Source organism: Oryza sativa, chromosome 3, assembly GCF_034140825.1.
Source record: "Oryza sativa Japonica Group chromosome 3, ASM3414082v1".
In the NCBI taxonomy this organism is placed as follows: Eukaryota; Viridiplantae; Streptophyta; class Magnoliopsida; order Poales; family Poaceae; genus Oryza; species Oryza sativa.
Window position 1 is genome coordinate 9,446,919 of NC_089037.1, and position 13,402 is coordinate 9,460,320.

Below are 13,402 nucleotides of genomic sequence, written 5' to 3' on the forward strand. Positions count from 1 at the left end.
TGGCCGAAACCGGTATTGCTCTTATTCACCATAATTACACCAGTACAATATGTGGGTAGCCTATCTAACTGTTGTCGACATGGCGGTCTGAAGGTCTGACTCGTAGTCGACAACAGGGTAGTCTTCCTCCTCAAATCCGTGCCCGGCGAGATCAGAGATAGCGCTTTCGTATCTCCTGACGGTATCCGGAGGATCCGTAGGGGAATAGCCATGCCTATCCTGAAGTCGATATCCGGCGGCGTGTCTTGGCGTATGTTGGCTTGTATGTTGTGGCTTCTGGTGGGTGTGTGTTGATTGTCATGGGTGTCTTCCATGGTCTCATGTTGGGTGTCCCCCCTCTCCTCCTAGGGGGGCTTGTATTTATACCCATAGGTGTCCCCTTATCCAAGTAGAACTAAGGAAACCAATATGGATACAATCCGAGTAGTTCTTGTCGTTTCCATGTAGAACTCTGGTTGTCTTTCCTTATCCTGAACTTCCTCCATATCTGAAGTCAGTTTCCGTATAGGACATGGTATGTGGTGGGTCCTGCCGAGATTTAGTCAACTACTATTAGGTACGTGATATCCATAACCATGACAACATGCTATTTTGCCAAAAAGAAGGTATAATGGTATCGAATCCCCTCACATGTGTGTGGGTTTAAGTATTTTCTTACCTCCCTCGCACAAATTTTAAAGCAAATTGAATGATTTAAAATTATATTGCAGTTACATACAAGTTATAATATAATTATAATGTGATTGAACTATATTTACATCTGTCAAAATTTAAATTTATTGACAAAAATATAGCAAGATCGTTAATTTTTTTTAGCCGGGTCAAACTTGCTCGTTGCAGTATCGCGCTCCTTTTGGGTTAGAAAATTTATAATATGACGGCGATTTGTCGCCAAAACGATATCATTGGCCTGTTGATCGGAGCAGTCTCAACGCTCAAACTCACAAGTCCTACTCAAAACAGCTGAAAATGTAGCGTGGTACAGTTCTTGTTTTATTTAATGGGTAGTGTGGTACAATTGACACCGTGGAATTCGGTTAGTGGAAAAGTAAACCATGATTGGTGCAATCTCAGCCGTGCAACTGCAGAAACGAACGACCTGTCACTAATCATCATCATAAAACCCACCCCTATGTTCTACGAGACCACGAGCGCCATGTAGATGTATCGACGTATCCATCCGGCAGAAGCAACACCGTTCCGGCTTGTCTAGACAGGGAGTATCCACAAGTCCACAGATCCCCAATTTATAATAGAACCAGAAAAAAAAAACAGTATAAAATCATACGATGCTGACATGCGTGGCCAACTAGCCGTTCCGAGCTTACGGCGAAAGATCACGGGCAATCCTCACGTCCTAATCACCCCCACACACAGAGAGAGCTTAGCGTCCTCTCGGTATATTCCGCGGCGTCAGCAACCTGATCCACTTTATTACTCCCCTGCCTTTAAACCTCCAGCCACGCCTGACGAGGCGTTTATTAGAGAAGTTTAATAGTGTAGCCCACTACTGACTCCAAATCAACTATAGCTAATGTAACAGCTAATTCATATAATAGTTGCTTACTATACTATTAATACATTGTCCCATATATCATTCACACATTACGTTTTGGAGTCCGTTCTACAGCTAGCTACAGATATGTAGCCTTAAAATATGTTTATAGTTGGCTTATAGCATGCTATTGTACCTGCTCTTATCCGTCCCTGTCGTGAAGCGAGAAGGTAGCACCTCCTCCTCCTATCAGATACGCCTCCCCGAGTTGGGTTCGATCCGAGAGGACCGAGACCTTATCTCCGCGTAAATAAACACAAACAGAGGCCCATCGCTCGCGCGCGCCTCTCCTTCTCCTCCCATCCCGTGTGACTGTCACCTCGCTGCCAGCCAAGCCACACGCGAGAGAAATCCCTCCTCGTATTCGTGTACCGCGAGTAGAAGCCACGACTGGCTCTCACTGCGTCGCGCGCGGCCACACGTTCGTTCGTTCGGCCGCGACCGCGACACCGGCGCACCGCGCGGGTTTTTCCAGCAACGTTCGCGTCACCGGCCAGCCTCCCGTCCCGCGGGCGCTGGATCACGCGGAAAACACCGCGGCATCAGCGCGGCTGATAGTGAGGAACGGGGGAGGCGAGACCGATAGGGCGCATGGTGTATCACGTTAGTAGGATAAATTCACGTGAATGGGGCGACGTGACGGCCCAGGGGGGGGGGGGGGGGTGGGGGCGGAAAAACGGGGTGAGTGCAGCAGGGCGGAGGAGATGTTCCTTTCCGTGCAGGCGGTGTTGGCAGGGCGCGTCATGTGGCCGTTACAGGATATGCAAAGTAGGGTCGTGGTGCGGTGGTGTTAGAAATTTTGTGAAGCCTGAACAAGTTAATAAGGGTGTGTTTAGTTGGTGAAAAAGGAAATTTTTAGGTGTCACATCGAACGTTTGACTGGATGTCGGAAGGGGTTTTCGGATACGAATGAAAAAACTAATTTCAGAACTCGCCTGGAAACCGCGAGACGAATCTTTTGAGACTAATTAAGCTGTCATTAGCACATGTGGGTTACTGTAGCATTTATGACTAATCACGGACTAATTAGTCTTAAAAGATTCGTCTCGCGATTTCCCCCATAACTATGCAATTAGTTTTTCTTTTTATCTATATTTAATGCTTCATGCATGTGTCAAAGATTCGATGTGATGTTTTTGGGAAAAAAAATTTTGGGAACTAAACGGGCCCTAAGAAGTTAATAAGGCTGATTTCTTTCCCTAACTTTTCTAACTCAAGGGTGTTTATATCCATGGTGTAAAGTTTTGACATGTCATATCGGGTATTATATATGGTGTCCAATGGGGTGTTTGGGCACTTAAAAATAACTAATTACATAATCCGTAAGTAAACCGTGAGACGAATTTATTAAGCATAATTAATCTGTCATTAGCAAATATTTTACTATAGCACCACATTATTATGGAGCAATTAAGCTTAAAAGATTCGTCTCGCGAATTAGTCGCAATCTGTGCAATTATTTATTTTTTTAGCCTATATTTAATACTTTATGCAGGTGTTTAAACGTTCGATGTGATAGGATGAAAAATTTTACGGTGGGATCTAAACATGGCCTCACCTCCATTGTTTTTTTATGTGCGCTTTTTAAACTAATAAAAGTTGTGTTTTTATAAAATTTTTCTATACGAGAGTTGCTTTAAAAATTATATTAATCAATGTTTTAAAATTTTTTAGCTAATATTTAATTAATCATAAATTACATGATCACTTTGTTTTGCGTGTATGGATGGGTTCCCAAACCATGCTCCGAACGCAGCCATATAAATTGTATAAAACCATTATCCATTTATTAAACGTTTATATACCAAATTAAACACGTAACAGTTTTTCTAGTAAAAGCATAGTTTAACATGCATGCAAAATTTTCACAGTTCAAACCTAATGATTTATAATAAAAATGGACGATTTTGGTACTCAAAGTCAATCACGTTAGTCATAGTGAAGCATGGATGTTTCAAGGCTTCTAATTAAGAGTTTAGCATGTTAACTTTGTTGGAAATTAGTAAATGGGTGGACTTTTACAACGAAATCAGTAGACTTAAATGGATCATGCAGTAGAGCCCGGGCAATTATCCATACTAACCAGAGGGTGAATCCGCCGCTGGGGCCGTTAGTTTGGTGGCGTAAGGGAATATATCGTATACATACGAGTTTCCTATGCACACTTCATACACATCAACTAGCAAATCACGAAAAAATCTAAAAAAAAATAGACATTTACTCCTAATAGTATTACACGTATCTGCAAAATCTCATATTTAAATTTATTATATTTTAACCGTAATAAAAAACGAAAAAATTGACAGTTTAAAGTGTAAAATTCTGTCAGAATTTTGTTTTTTTTACAGCTAAAATATAATGGATTTAAAGATAAAATTACATATGTATGTGTAATACTATTAGAAGTATGTGTTTAATTTTTTCTAAAAGTTTCTGTGATATTAGATAGTTGGTATGCATATAGTATACATGAAAAATATCGTGTGCATATGATATATTCCGGCACTACTTGTATATTGTTAAAGGCCTCAGAAACCTGAACGAGAGGCTAAACCAGCTATACTACTTGTATAAGTTATCGTGCAAATCTGAATATGATAGTAGCATTTCATCATGCTACTTGCAAAGCCGTGATGGGAAAGTCACGAATTTTTGGTCAAACAACCACCATACCCCGGGTTAAGTACTACTATTACTCCTATTATGAGTACGGCTGTTTTAGTTCACTTAAAACTTTCAACTTTTCCATCACATCAAGTATTTGAACACATGCACATAGCATTAAATATAGATAAAAAAAATCAATTGCACAAATTACGTGTAAATTGCGAGATGAATCTTTTGAGCCTAATTACGTCATGATCTGATAATATGGTGCTACAGTAAATATTTGCTAATGATAGATTGATTAGGCTTAATAGATTTGTCTCGCAGTTTACATGCGAAATCTATAATTTGTTTTGTTATTAGTTTATATTTAATACTTTAAATATGTGTTTGTATACTTAAAAAAATAAAATAAAACTAAACACGGCCTACATGTAAGAGTACTTAATGTACTCTCATTTCCAAAACAGCAGTATTATATGATAAAACTCTACTGTATTACTAGTACTGACAGTTGTGATGATATAATAATTCCCCCACACAAAACCAATTCTTCTTTGCTGCTGCCCATGCAGAGTTGAGAATCACCCCCTCTTATTTTATCCCCAACTCCCAAAGAAACCCGGAAGCAGAGAGATGGCTCGCTGGCACACAGAGAAAACAAAGCGAGTAAACAAAACAAAAAGGGGAAAGTTGCAGGGGGAGGCGGCCAGAGCAAGACCGGGGGAGGGAGGAGAACAGATAACTATTCTAAACTCTGAAGGTGAGACGCTTTCGTTGTTTAAGTGGTTATAATTTTTTTTAATAAAACTTAATAAGATAGATTAATACTCCCTCCGTTTAATGTTATGAGACGTTTTAACTTTGTCAAAGTTAAACTTCTTTTAAGTTTGATTAAGTTTGTAAAAAAAATAGTAATATTTTCAACCAAAGATAAATTTATTATGAAAATATATTCAATCATTGATTTGATGAAACTAATTTAGTATTATAAATATGACTATATTTGTCCATAAACTTAATTGAACTTGAAACAACTTGATTTTGACCAAAATCAAAATATCTTATAACATGAAACGGATGAACCATGTTATAAATTACTTCACAAATATGCAAGATTAAATTTAACTTCTACATGTTGCAACTAAAAACAAATTTAACTATTGTGAATAGACATTAACTAGTTATAATTTAATTAGGTATTTTTACAACTTATTTTAACTTATATGTTTGCGGAGTAATCTATCATATATTAATATATCTAGTTAATTTTTTTCATAATTATTCTGATAGCATGTAAATAACGAGGGAATATCTCCTCGAGAGTTTAGGACCTGTTTGATAGAGCTTAAAACTCCTGAATTTAACTCTAAGGAAGTGTTTGGATAATGGGTTTGGGATATGATTTCCCACCCCTCAAAGAGTAAGTTTCAATCCTAGCCATCCATTCTTCTCACTCCATTTCATCCTATCCCTCCATTCATTTCCATTTCCCAATCCCATTTCTCCTAACCCATTATCCAAACACGCCCTAAGAGTTAGATCTTGAGTGAATTTGTGGAGTTGTCTAAACCCAGCTCCACATCTCTAATTTATTTATGAGAGCGCTCTATCTGATCATGCTTCCATTTTAGATGAAACTGAAACTACGTGGTTGAACTGTGGAGCTGCCAAACAGGTCGAATCCTCCCGAGAATCCTCCCGAGGAGAGGAGATCCGTCCGTCCATCAATCTACCACCGCCTCCGCGCGGCGAGATTTATCGTGTGCACACTGCCTCTACCGCCGCGTGCGCGGCCGGGCGATCCGGGCCGTGCCAATCCACCACCACCACCACCACGACGCAGGGGGAGGGGGGCGTCACCGTCAAGTAACGGCCCCCCACCCCACCCCCCCTCGTCCAGGGCGCTTCTGGGGGAGGGCGCCTGCGCCCACCGTGGGTGGTCGCCTTTAACACCCCCCTCGCTCCGTTACCGTCTCTCCCCTTCCCCCTCCCCCTCCCCCACACCCGCTCGCTGCTCATTCATCCACGCGCGGTTCGATTTGATCTTTGATTGATTGAAACGCTGCCGTCGAATCGAAAAAAATAATTCAAGGATTGTGTTTTTGTTGGTTCGTCCTGTAATAACGTTTTTTTTGATTGTTCGTTCGTTCGTTCGTCTGTGGATGTGAGGAGGAGGAAGGAGGTCCTCTGATTCGGGAGTTGCGGAGTTCTTGGATTTGGCCTAAGGTACGTACTACGTGGGTATAATTTTTTTGTGGGGTTGGATTGGATCTTTTGGTGTTCTTGTGAGGTTGGTGGTGTTTAGATTTGTGAGCCTGATGTGATTTGTGAACCGGATGTGCAGGAGGAGAGATTTTCGTTTTTCGTATCAACCCGACGGCTGTGTGATGGACGCGAGGGAGGTGTGAAGCCCAGTCGCTGATGCTCGTGGAGAGATTCGGAGGAGAGGAGCGCGCGGTGAGGAGGCGGTGGAGGCGGAAGCGGCGACGAGTTGGCGAGAAGCGCAGCAGCGACGGACGACGAGCAACCGGCGGGCGACGAGGGCAGGAAGAGGGCTGCTCCTCCCCCTCCGCCTCCGCCGCCGGCCGACGCCGTCATGGGGGAGTCGCTGCTCACCGCGCTCTCCATGGACACCACCACGGCCCACCACCCGCACCAGGGCCCCTCCACGTTCCTCTCCATGGACACCGCCTCCCACGACGACTTCGACCTCTTCCTCCCGCCGCCGCCGGGGCCGTTCCGCCGCTGCCTCCATGCCGCGGCCGCCGCCCCCCCTGACATCAACCTCCCCCTCGACGCCGACCCCTCCCCTCCGCCTCCGGCTCTGCAGTCCGGCGCCCTCCACGACCCCAACGTCGACATGCTTGATGTCGGCCTCGGCGGCCCGCAGCTTTACGACTCGGACTCACCTGCTGCCACCACCGGCGTGTCCCCTGCCCCGGCCGCCGCGACCACCACGGTCGCCGTATCACATGCCAAGGGCTCCAATTCCAGCGCTGCCCGCAAGTGCGTGAAGAGGAACGATACCATATGGGGCGCGTGGTTCTTCTTCACCCACTACTTCAAGCCGGTCATGTCGGCTGACAAGAACGGCAAGGCGAAGGCCCCCACCGCCGGTGGGAACGGTAATAATGCTACGCTGGATGCTTTCCTAGTGCAGCACGACATGGAGAACATGTACATGTGGGTGTTCAAGGAGCGGCCAGAGAATGCCCTGGGGAAGATGCAGCTAAGGAGCTTCATGAACGGGCACTCGCGCCTTGGGGAGCCTCAGTTCCCGTTCAGCGCGGAGAAAGGGTTCGTGCGCTCACACCGCATGCAGCGCAAGCACTACCGGGGGCTGTCCAACCCGCAGTGCCTGCACGGGATCGAGATCGTCCGGGCACCAAACTTGGCTGGTGTGCCCGAAGCTGATTTGAAGAGGTGGACAGAGCTCACCGGAAGGGACGCTAACTTCTCGATTGATGCTGAGGCGAGTGATTATGAGTCATGGAGAAATCTTCCTAGCACAGATTTTGAGCTTGAGAGGCCAGCAACTACTGCTGCCACGAAGACTAGCTCACATGGCCATCACAAGAAGTTGCTCAACGGTTCTGGCCTTAACCTGTCAACACAGCCATCGAATCACAGCTCTGGGGATGGTCTGGACATCCCAAATATTTGCAACAAGCGCCGGAAGGATTCCTCCCCCACAGCGATGGAAGAAGATTGCAGCAATTCAAATTCAGACAAGGTCCAGGACATGGAAGTGAGCCACACGTTCGAGCCGTCATGGATGAATGACTTCACTGGTGTGATGCGCCATGCTTCTGGTCCAGTGACTGCAGCAAAAACAATCTATGAAGATAGCAAGGGGTACTTGATCATCATTAGCCTACCGTTTGCTGATATACAAAGGGTGAAGGTTTCATGGAAGAATACTCTTACAAATGGGATAGTTAAGGTATCATGCACTAGTGTTGGCCGGATGCCATTCTTGAAGAGACATGACCGGACCTTCAAGTTAGTCGATCCTACACCTGAGCATTGTCCACCAGGAGAGTTTATTCGGGAAATTCCACTCCCTACTCGGATCCCGGAAGATGCTACTTTAGAAGCATACTGTGATGAATCAGGAACAGGCCTAGAGATTATTGTTCCAAAATACCGTGTTGGTCCTGAAGAACATGAAGTTCATGTGTCCATGAGGCCCCCCTCGTCATGGTGCCAGTCTTAACATGTTCAAGGTGTGTGGTGCATGCCCTTGTAGCTGGTAGAAATCGATTATTGTCAACTTCTGTTGACTGATGTTTTGCTGTCTGCTAACCCTCAGCTCGCAAGGAGACGTTCAGAGACATAGCATACAAGAAAATTGCTCTCATTTTTGCTAATTGGAAAGGGAAAGGGAAACAATCGTAATTGATTGAAGCATTCTGGTATTTGGCATTTGAAACATTTGTAGGACCATGCTACATATCACAAGGAACATATCTGGATTAATTCGATCTTCGTTTCAGTATATTTGTTTGGGAATACCTTATGTATTATCTTTTGTTTTCATTAGAATTTCTGTGTATGCATAGTTTGTTGCCCGCTCGATGTGCTTCCGTATGTGCATTATTGTCTCGAGCGGTTTGATTCTACAAAATTGACTCCTGAAGAACTGTATAGGCATTCCATAGATAGGTGAGAAGCTTGTTCTTGTGAGCATTCTTGGAAATTTCATCTCATTTATTTGATGGAAACTAGGAAAAGGAGTACTTATCAGTGCTTTCTAGGATTTGCCAATGTTTAGTTGGAATTAGTGGGAGCTTTTTAGCACTTGTGAACGTTTTCCATTAATCGCTGGAAGGCAAGTGTAAGTGATTGATGGTGCCAATGTGCCTATATATGTTATCATTATAGAAATGATCAGCACCTATCAGTTACGAGTACTTCAGTTTTCATCTGATATCATTCAGTATGGTTGTTCGGTTCAACCTCAGAAAATTTCTGCCTGAATATTTCTCTCGAATGCGTAACAGTTTGCATGGATTAGATCGTTTGACTGAATCTCACGCCTTCCTTACGATATTTATGTGTCGAAACGCCGTTTGGATAGGTTTGATTATTATCGGTGTACCATGTTTCAGACAAGCACATTGCAAATTGTTTACCCTAACGAAATGTCTGGGTGAAAGCTGACCCATCGGCTTTGTAGTAATGCTTTTCCTGAAAGTGACAATTGTTTGGAATACTTCACATCTGGCTCCTGGCTATACCATACAGCTGGCCACCCTGGATTTCTCTTGCCTCTTGTGATACCATCTCAGCTGATTGATCTCACGAGCATAATGCACCACTGTGTTTAGTTCACATCAAAATTAAAATTTTAGTTGAAATGTCAAAATTGGAAGTTTTGTTGAAATTGGAACGATATGATAGAAAAGTTGAAAGTTTATGTGAGTAAAAAAGTATGATGTGATGGAAAAAGTTGAGATTTTGAAGAAAAAATTGGGATCAAAACACGGTGCAAGCATCGTCATTTCTGGCTCCAAGCCTTCATCATTTTAAGCCCTCCCTTTCCATGACGTTCCCACTCGAGGATCTTCATGTTCATCACCGCTATCTACTCCTATCCGATATAAACACGATCACACGATGCTTACAAGCGGATAACCCTTGTTAATTCGATCCTTGTTGACCTGCAAGAGATAGAGAGATGGGGAGTAGTAGTAGTAGTAGAGGATCTGAAATCTGAAAGCGATTGCGAAGCGGCACCTTGGCCCCGTTGGCCGTTGCCCACGTATCTGCGTCTCACCGTTTCGATAAGCCGGCCTTTCGCTCGCCCAAAGGACGCTCTCCGCTCCGCGTATCGTAGCGCAAGTTGGCGTGATGCCGCGGGTGTCTCGCTCTCGCCGACGGAACGGGGCCCTGACCTCGGTCTTATGATGATGATGATCACATCCTACTCTCTCTTGTGATAAGCTGGGTTTTCAGATCGTGGAAGCGCCGCTTATACTAGCTCGCTTTTGCACAGGGCCATTTCCAGGAGGCCCAGGATCACTAGTGTCTATAAATAATAGGAGTAGTTGGTGTTTCTTTGGTTGCTGTCTGAACTGGATAAGCAATTAAGGGTCCAGCTTGTGTTATCTGGTTATCCTTGTGTGCGAGCAACTATAACTCGTGACCGGAGAAAGGAGCAAGAGAAAAGTTTTTATTAGACTTGCAAAAAGATTCTTGGTTTGGTTTGGTATGGTTTGGACATTCACCAGCCCACCATAAATGTTCTTGGTGCCTTATCAGCTTTGCTGCCATTGACATGTCGGCGTGCCTGCATTTTCTCATGGACTGCATTTTGCTTTCGCTGGATCTGTACCGTACCGTATGAGATTGTTTTTGGGGCGATTATAGTACCAATTAGAACCAAAAAGGATCTTTTTGCAGCAGAAATTGGTTACGGTCACTTTCGTCTATATACAATGTCGTCATATTAGTACTCTACCCAATTTTTTGGCTTGCTGATGTATTGTCCTTGGAAAAGATTTTTTTTTTAAGTAAGACTGGGAAAGACGAGAACCGGCCTAATCCGATTTATTAGTACTATCAAACTTGGATATAACGACGAGTGTTTCTTTGCTGAAGAACCTGTATGGAATATACTCTCGCCTTTTTGTTATCTGGGGCCCTCAGTCTTTAACCCTATTAAATTGTTCTGTGAAATGCCTTTCAGGCTTTCAGCTACCGAGTAATCATATTGCAGTGTCAATGGTTTCCACGTAAATATGATGCATGATGTTCTGCCCATTGTTTTGCTGCTGCCTGCTGCTGCTACGTCTTTGTACGCTTGATGCATTTTCCATTTTGACCCGAAAAGCAGGAGAGGACTCCAACAACAGCCTGCATGTGAGATGTGGTAGATGATGGAATTCTAAATATTTGGTGCCGAAGCTTCTGTAGTGATATGCTAGTATAATGCAACCATGGAAGGGACAGCCGAAACGAGACGCCACCCTGACCCTCCAACACATTACACATAGCTAAACCATTCTAATAAGTCAGTGAAGGTGTGGCCTAATAAGGACCTCAAGTTTTGGATGGAAGATTAGAGATGAGGAGATGAGACGAGACGCATGCAGAAGCGAACCAGAATGCACTGGTGCGGGCAGTCTGGTACAAGTAGAATCATCGGGACTTGTTTTCAGAGACAAGGTAGTAACAACATGACTTGGCAAGTTGGCGTGCCAACAATAGTCTACTGTTGACTGTAGTGTTGTACAAATGTACAGTCCGTGCAGCTGTATCACGATACTATTTGAGTCTTTACAAATGTACAGTCTTTCACGTATACAATGACGAAGAACAGCTGAAAAGGACCAAAGGCCGCAGCTAAGCCTGCCAATGAGTTGGATTGGAATGGATCTAATGGATTGGTTTTCAATTTAGATTCACTTGGTATGGGTGTAAACGGGTTGAGATAGCTAATGGACTGGAGCGGCTTGGATGTGGGATGGAGGTGGATTGGATTGGATTGGTTTTTGTCATAAGTTTTGGGTCTAAAATGGATGGAGTCCATGGATTTCAATTGGATTCACCTCCAAATACCAGCCATCAGTTCATCGCTAGTCTTCTCGACGGCCATGTCGTCGGCGGGATGGCGCTGCAAAGTTGCTGCTCCTCCTCCTCCATGCCCGCGACCTGTTCGGCGCTTTGCCTCGCGGAAGCCACGCGCGCGGGAGCGGGAGGGCGCCGACTCCAAGGCGGTGCAGCTGGTGCTTGGCGGCCACGCGCACGACGACGGGTCCGAGTCCGAGTTGCTTTCTGCCTACAACGGTGTGCTGCTGAGGCTGCCCTTTCGGCAGAAAACCTTTCAAGATTGACGATCGACATGTAATACCTGTATGGAAAGCAATTTTCTCTTCCCCTCTACAATCTCTCAATTCCATGTAATATAATGTAATGAACATTGTTTTCTCCCCCAAATGCAATGACAAATTCAGGTGGGGAAGCTCCCCCCTCCCGCGTGATTTAGTAAAAAAAAAAACTAAAGCACATGCCACCCATATGTACATAATAACATTTTTTTTAGATAATGATGTACATATAATAACATAAATGTTCATGATCACAAGTCCTCGCAGAAAAGATGGAAAGTTTTGGACCCTCGATGCATAGATAAAGTGCATCAAATCAGTCACAAACATCTACGTGATGTTAGTAATTGGTACTCCCTCCGTTCTAAAATATAAGAGATTTTGGACGGATGTAACTCATCATAATACTACGAATCTGGTTAAGAAACCTGCCTAGATTCATAGTAATATGATATGTCGCATCCACCCAAAATCCCTTATATTATGGGACGGGGGAGTACTTACTCTCTCCGTTAAAAAAAAAGGAACATTCCTAGCATCCAACTAAAGATTAAAAAGACCAAAATGCCCTTCATTATTGAAAAAAGGGAGTACTTACTCCATCCGTTCAAAAAAACATTCCTAGCATCCAGCTGAAGATTAAAAAGACCAAAAATACCCTTCATTATTGAAAAAAAAAAGTAGTAATGGTGCTACGCAGGTAATGGTATTTAAGAGATAAAACTTTTTTATGGGTTGAGGGTAGATATGATGATAGAAGTTGGTTTTTATATGACTAGTTTTTTTTACAGAGAAGGTAGCTTTGAATGGCGTAAGAGGCACGATTGCATAGAGCGCATCTCAAATGGGAGAGGCGGAGAGCCAAGCTCAAATACGTTTGAGATATTGGGTCTGTTGAGTAAGCTGGGACTATAGCTGTGGCTTCTATAGCCCCACTATTATGGAGCTTGCCGGACTGTTTCGGTTGGCTGTGGCTCGCTGGTAGCCAAACATGCCCATTGCTTATATACCTTTATACTGCGTATTCTATGATCGCTTCAACGGGCAATGTGATCATCCAACTGCTTCACTTATGCCTCGCTCGTTAAGCGAGCGCCGAATCTATGCCAATCTATTGCTCCACACTTTTCGCTCGTTAAGCGAGCACCGAATCTAAATACTTAACTTGCTCGACCCGTCTCTAATTCTCTTATCACTATACCTTGTCTTTCAAAAGAACAGCAGCCGTTGAGGCTGTGATATCGCCCGGCCGCTAGCACACGGTAAACTACTGATTAGTCATGCGTCACAATGGTGGATCCGTAGATGTTTTTTTCTGTTATTTTTCTTTATAATTTCATATATTGAAATATCTGGCATTCTTTTTTTGGGTAGATTTATTTTTTTGCCAGGACATCATCACAGA

General features: G+C 43.9%; 1 protein-coding gene across 2 annotated transcripts; it reads left to right on the forward strand.

The window, feature by feature from the left end:
- The first annotated feature begins 5,948 nt into the window (after window positions 1–5,948).
- Window positions 5,949–9,078, forward strand: LOC4332419 (uncharacterized). Of its 2 annotated transcripts, XM_015775445.2 has the most exons (3): window positions 5,949–6,391; window positions 6,510–8,391; window positions 8,478–9,078. In XM_015775445.2, exon 2 carries the CDS (start codon window positions 6,762–6,764, stop codon window positions 8,379–8,381), a length of 1,620 nt encoding a protein of 539 aa, XP_015630931.1. In that variant the 5' UTR covers window positions 5,949–6,391; window positions 6,510–6,761; the 3' UTR covers window positions 8,382–8,391; window positions 8,478–9,078. The 2 variants fall into 2 exon arrangements, with proteins under 2 accessions (XP_015630931.1, XP_015630929.1); XM_015775443.2 differs by having other exon boundaries at window positions 6,510–9,078.
- Window positions 9,079–13,402: the final 4,324 nt, after the last annotated feature.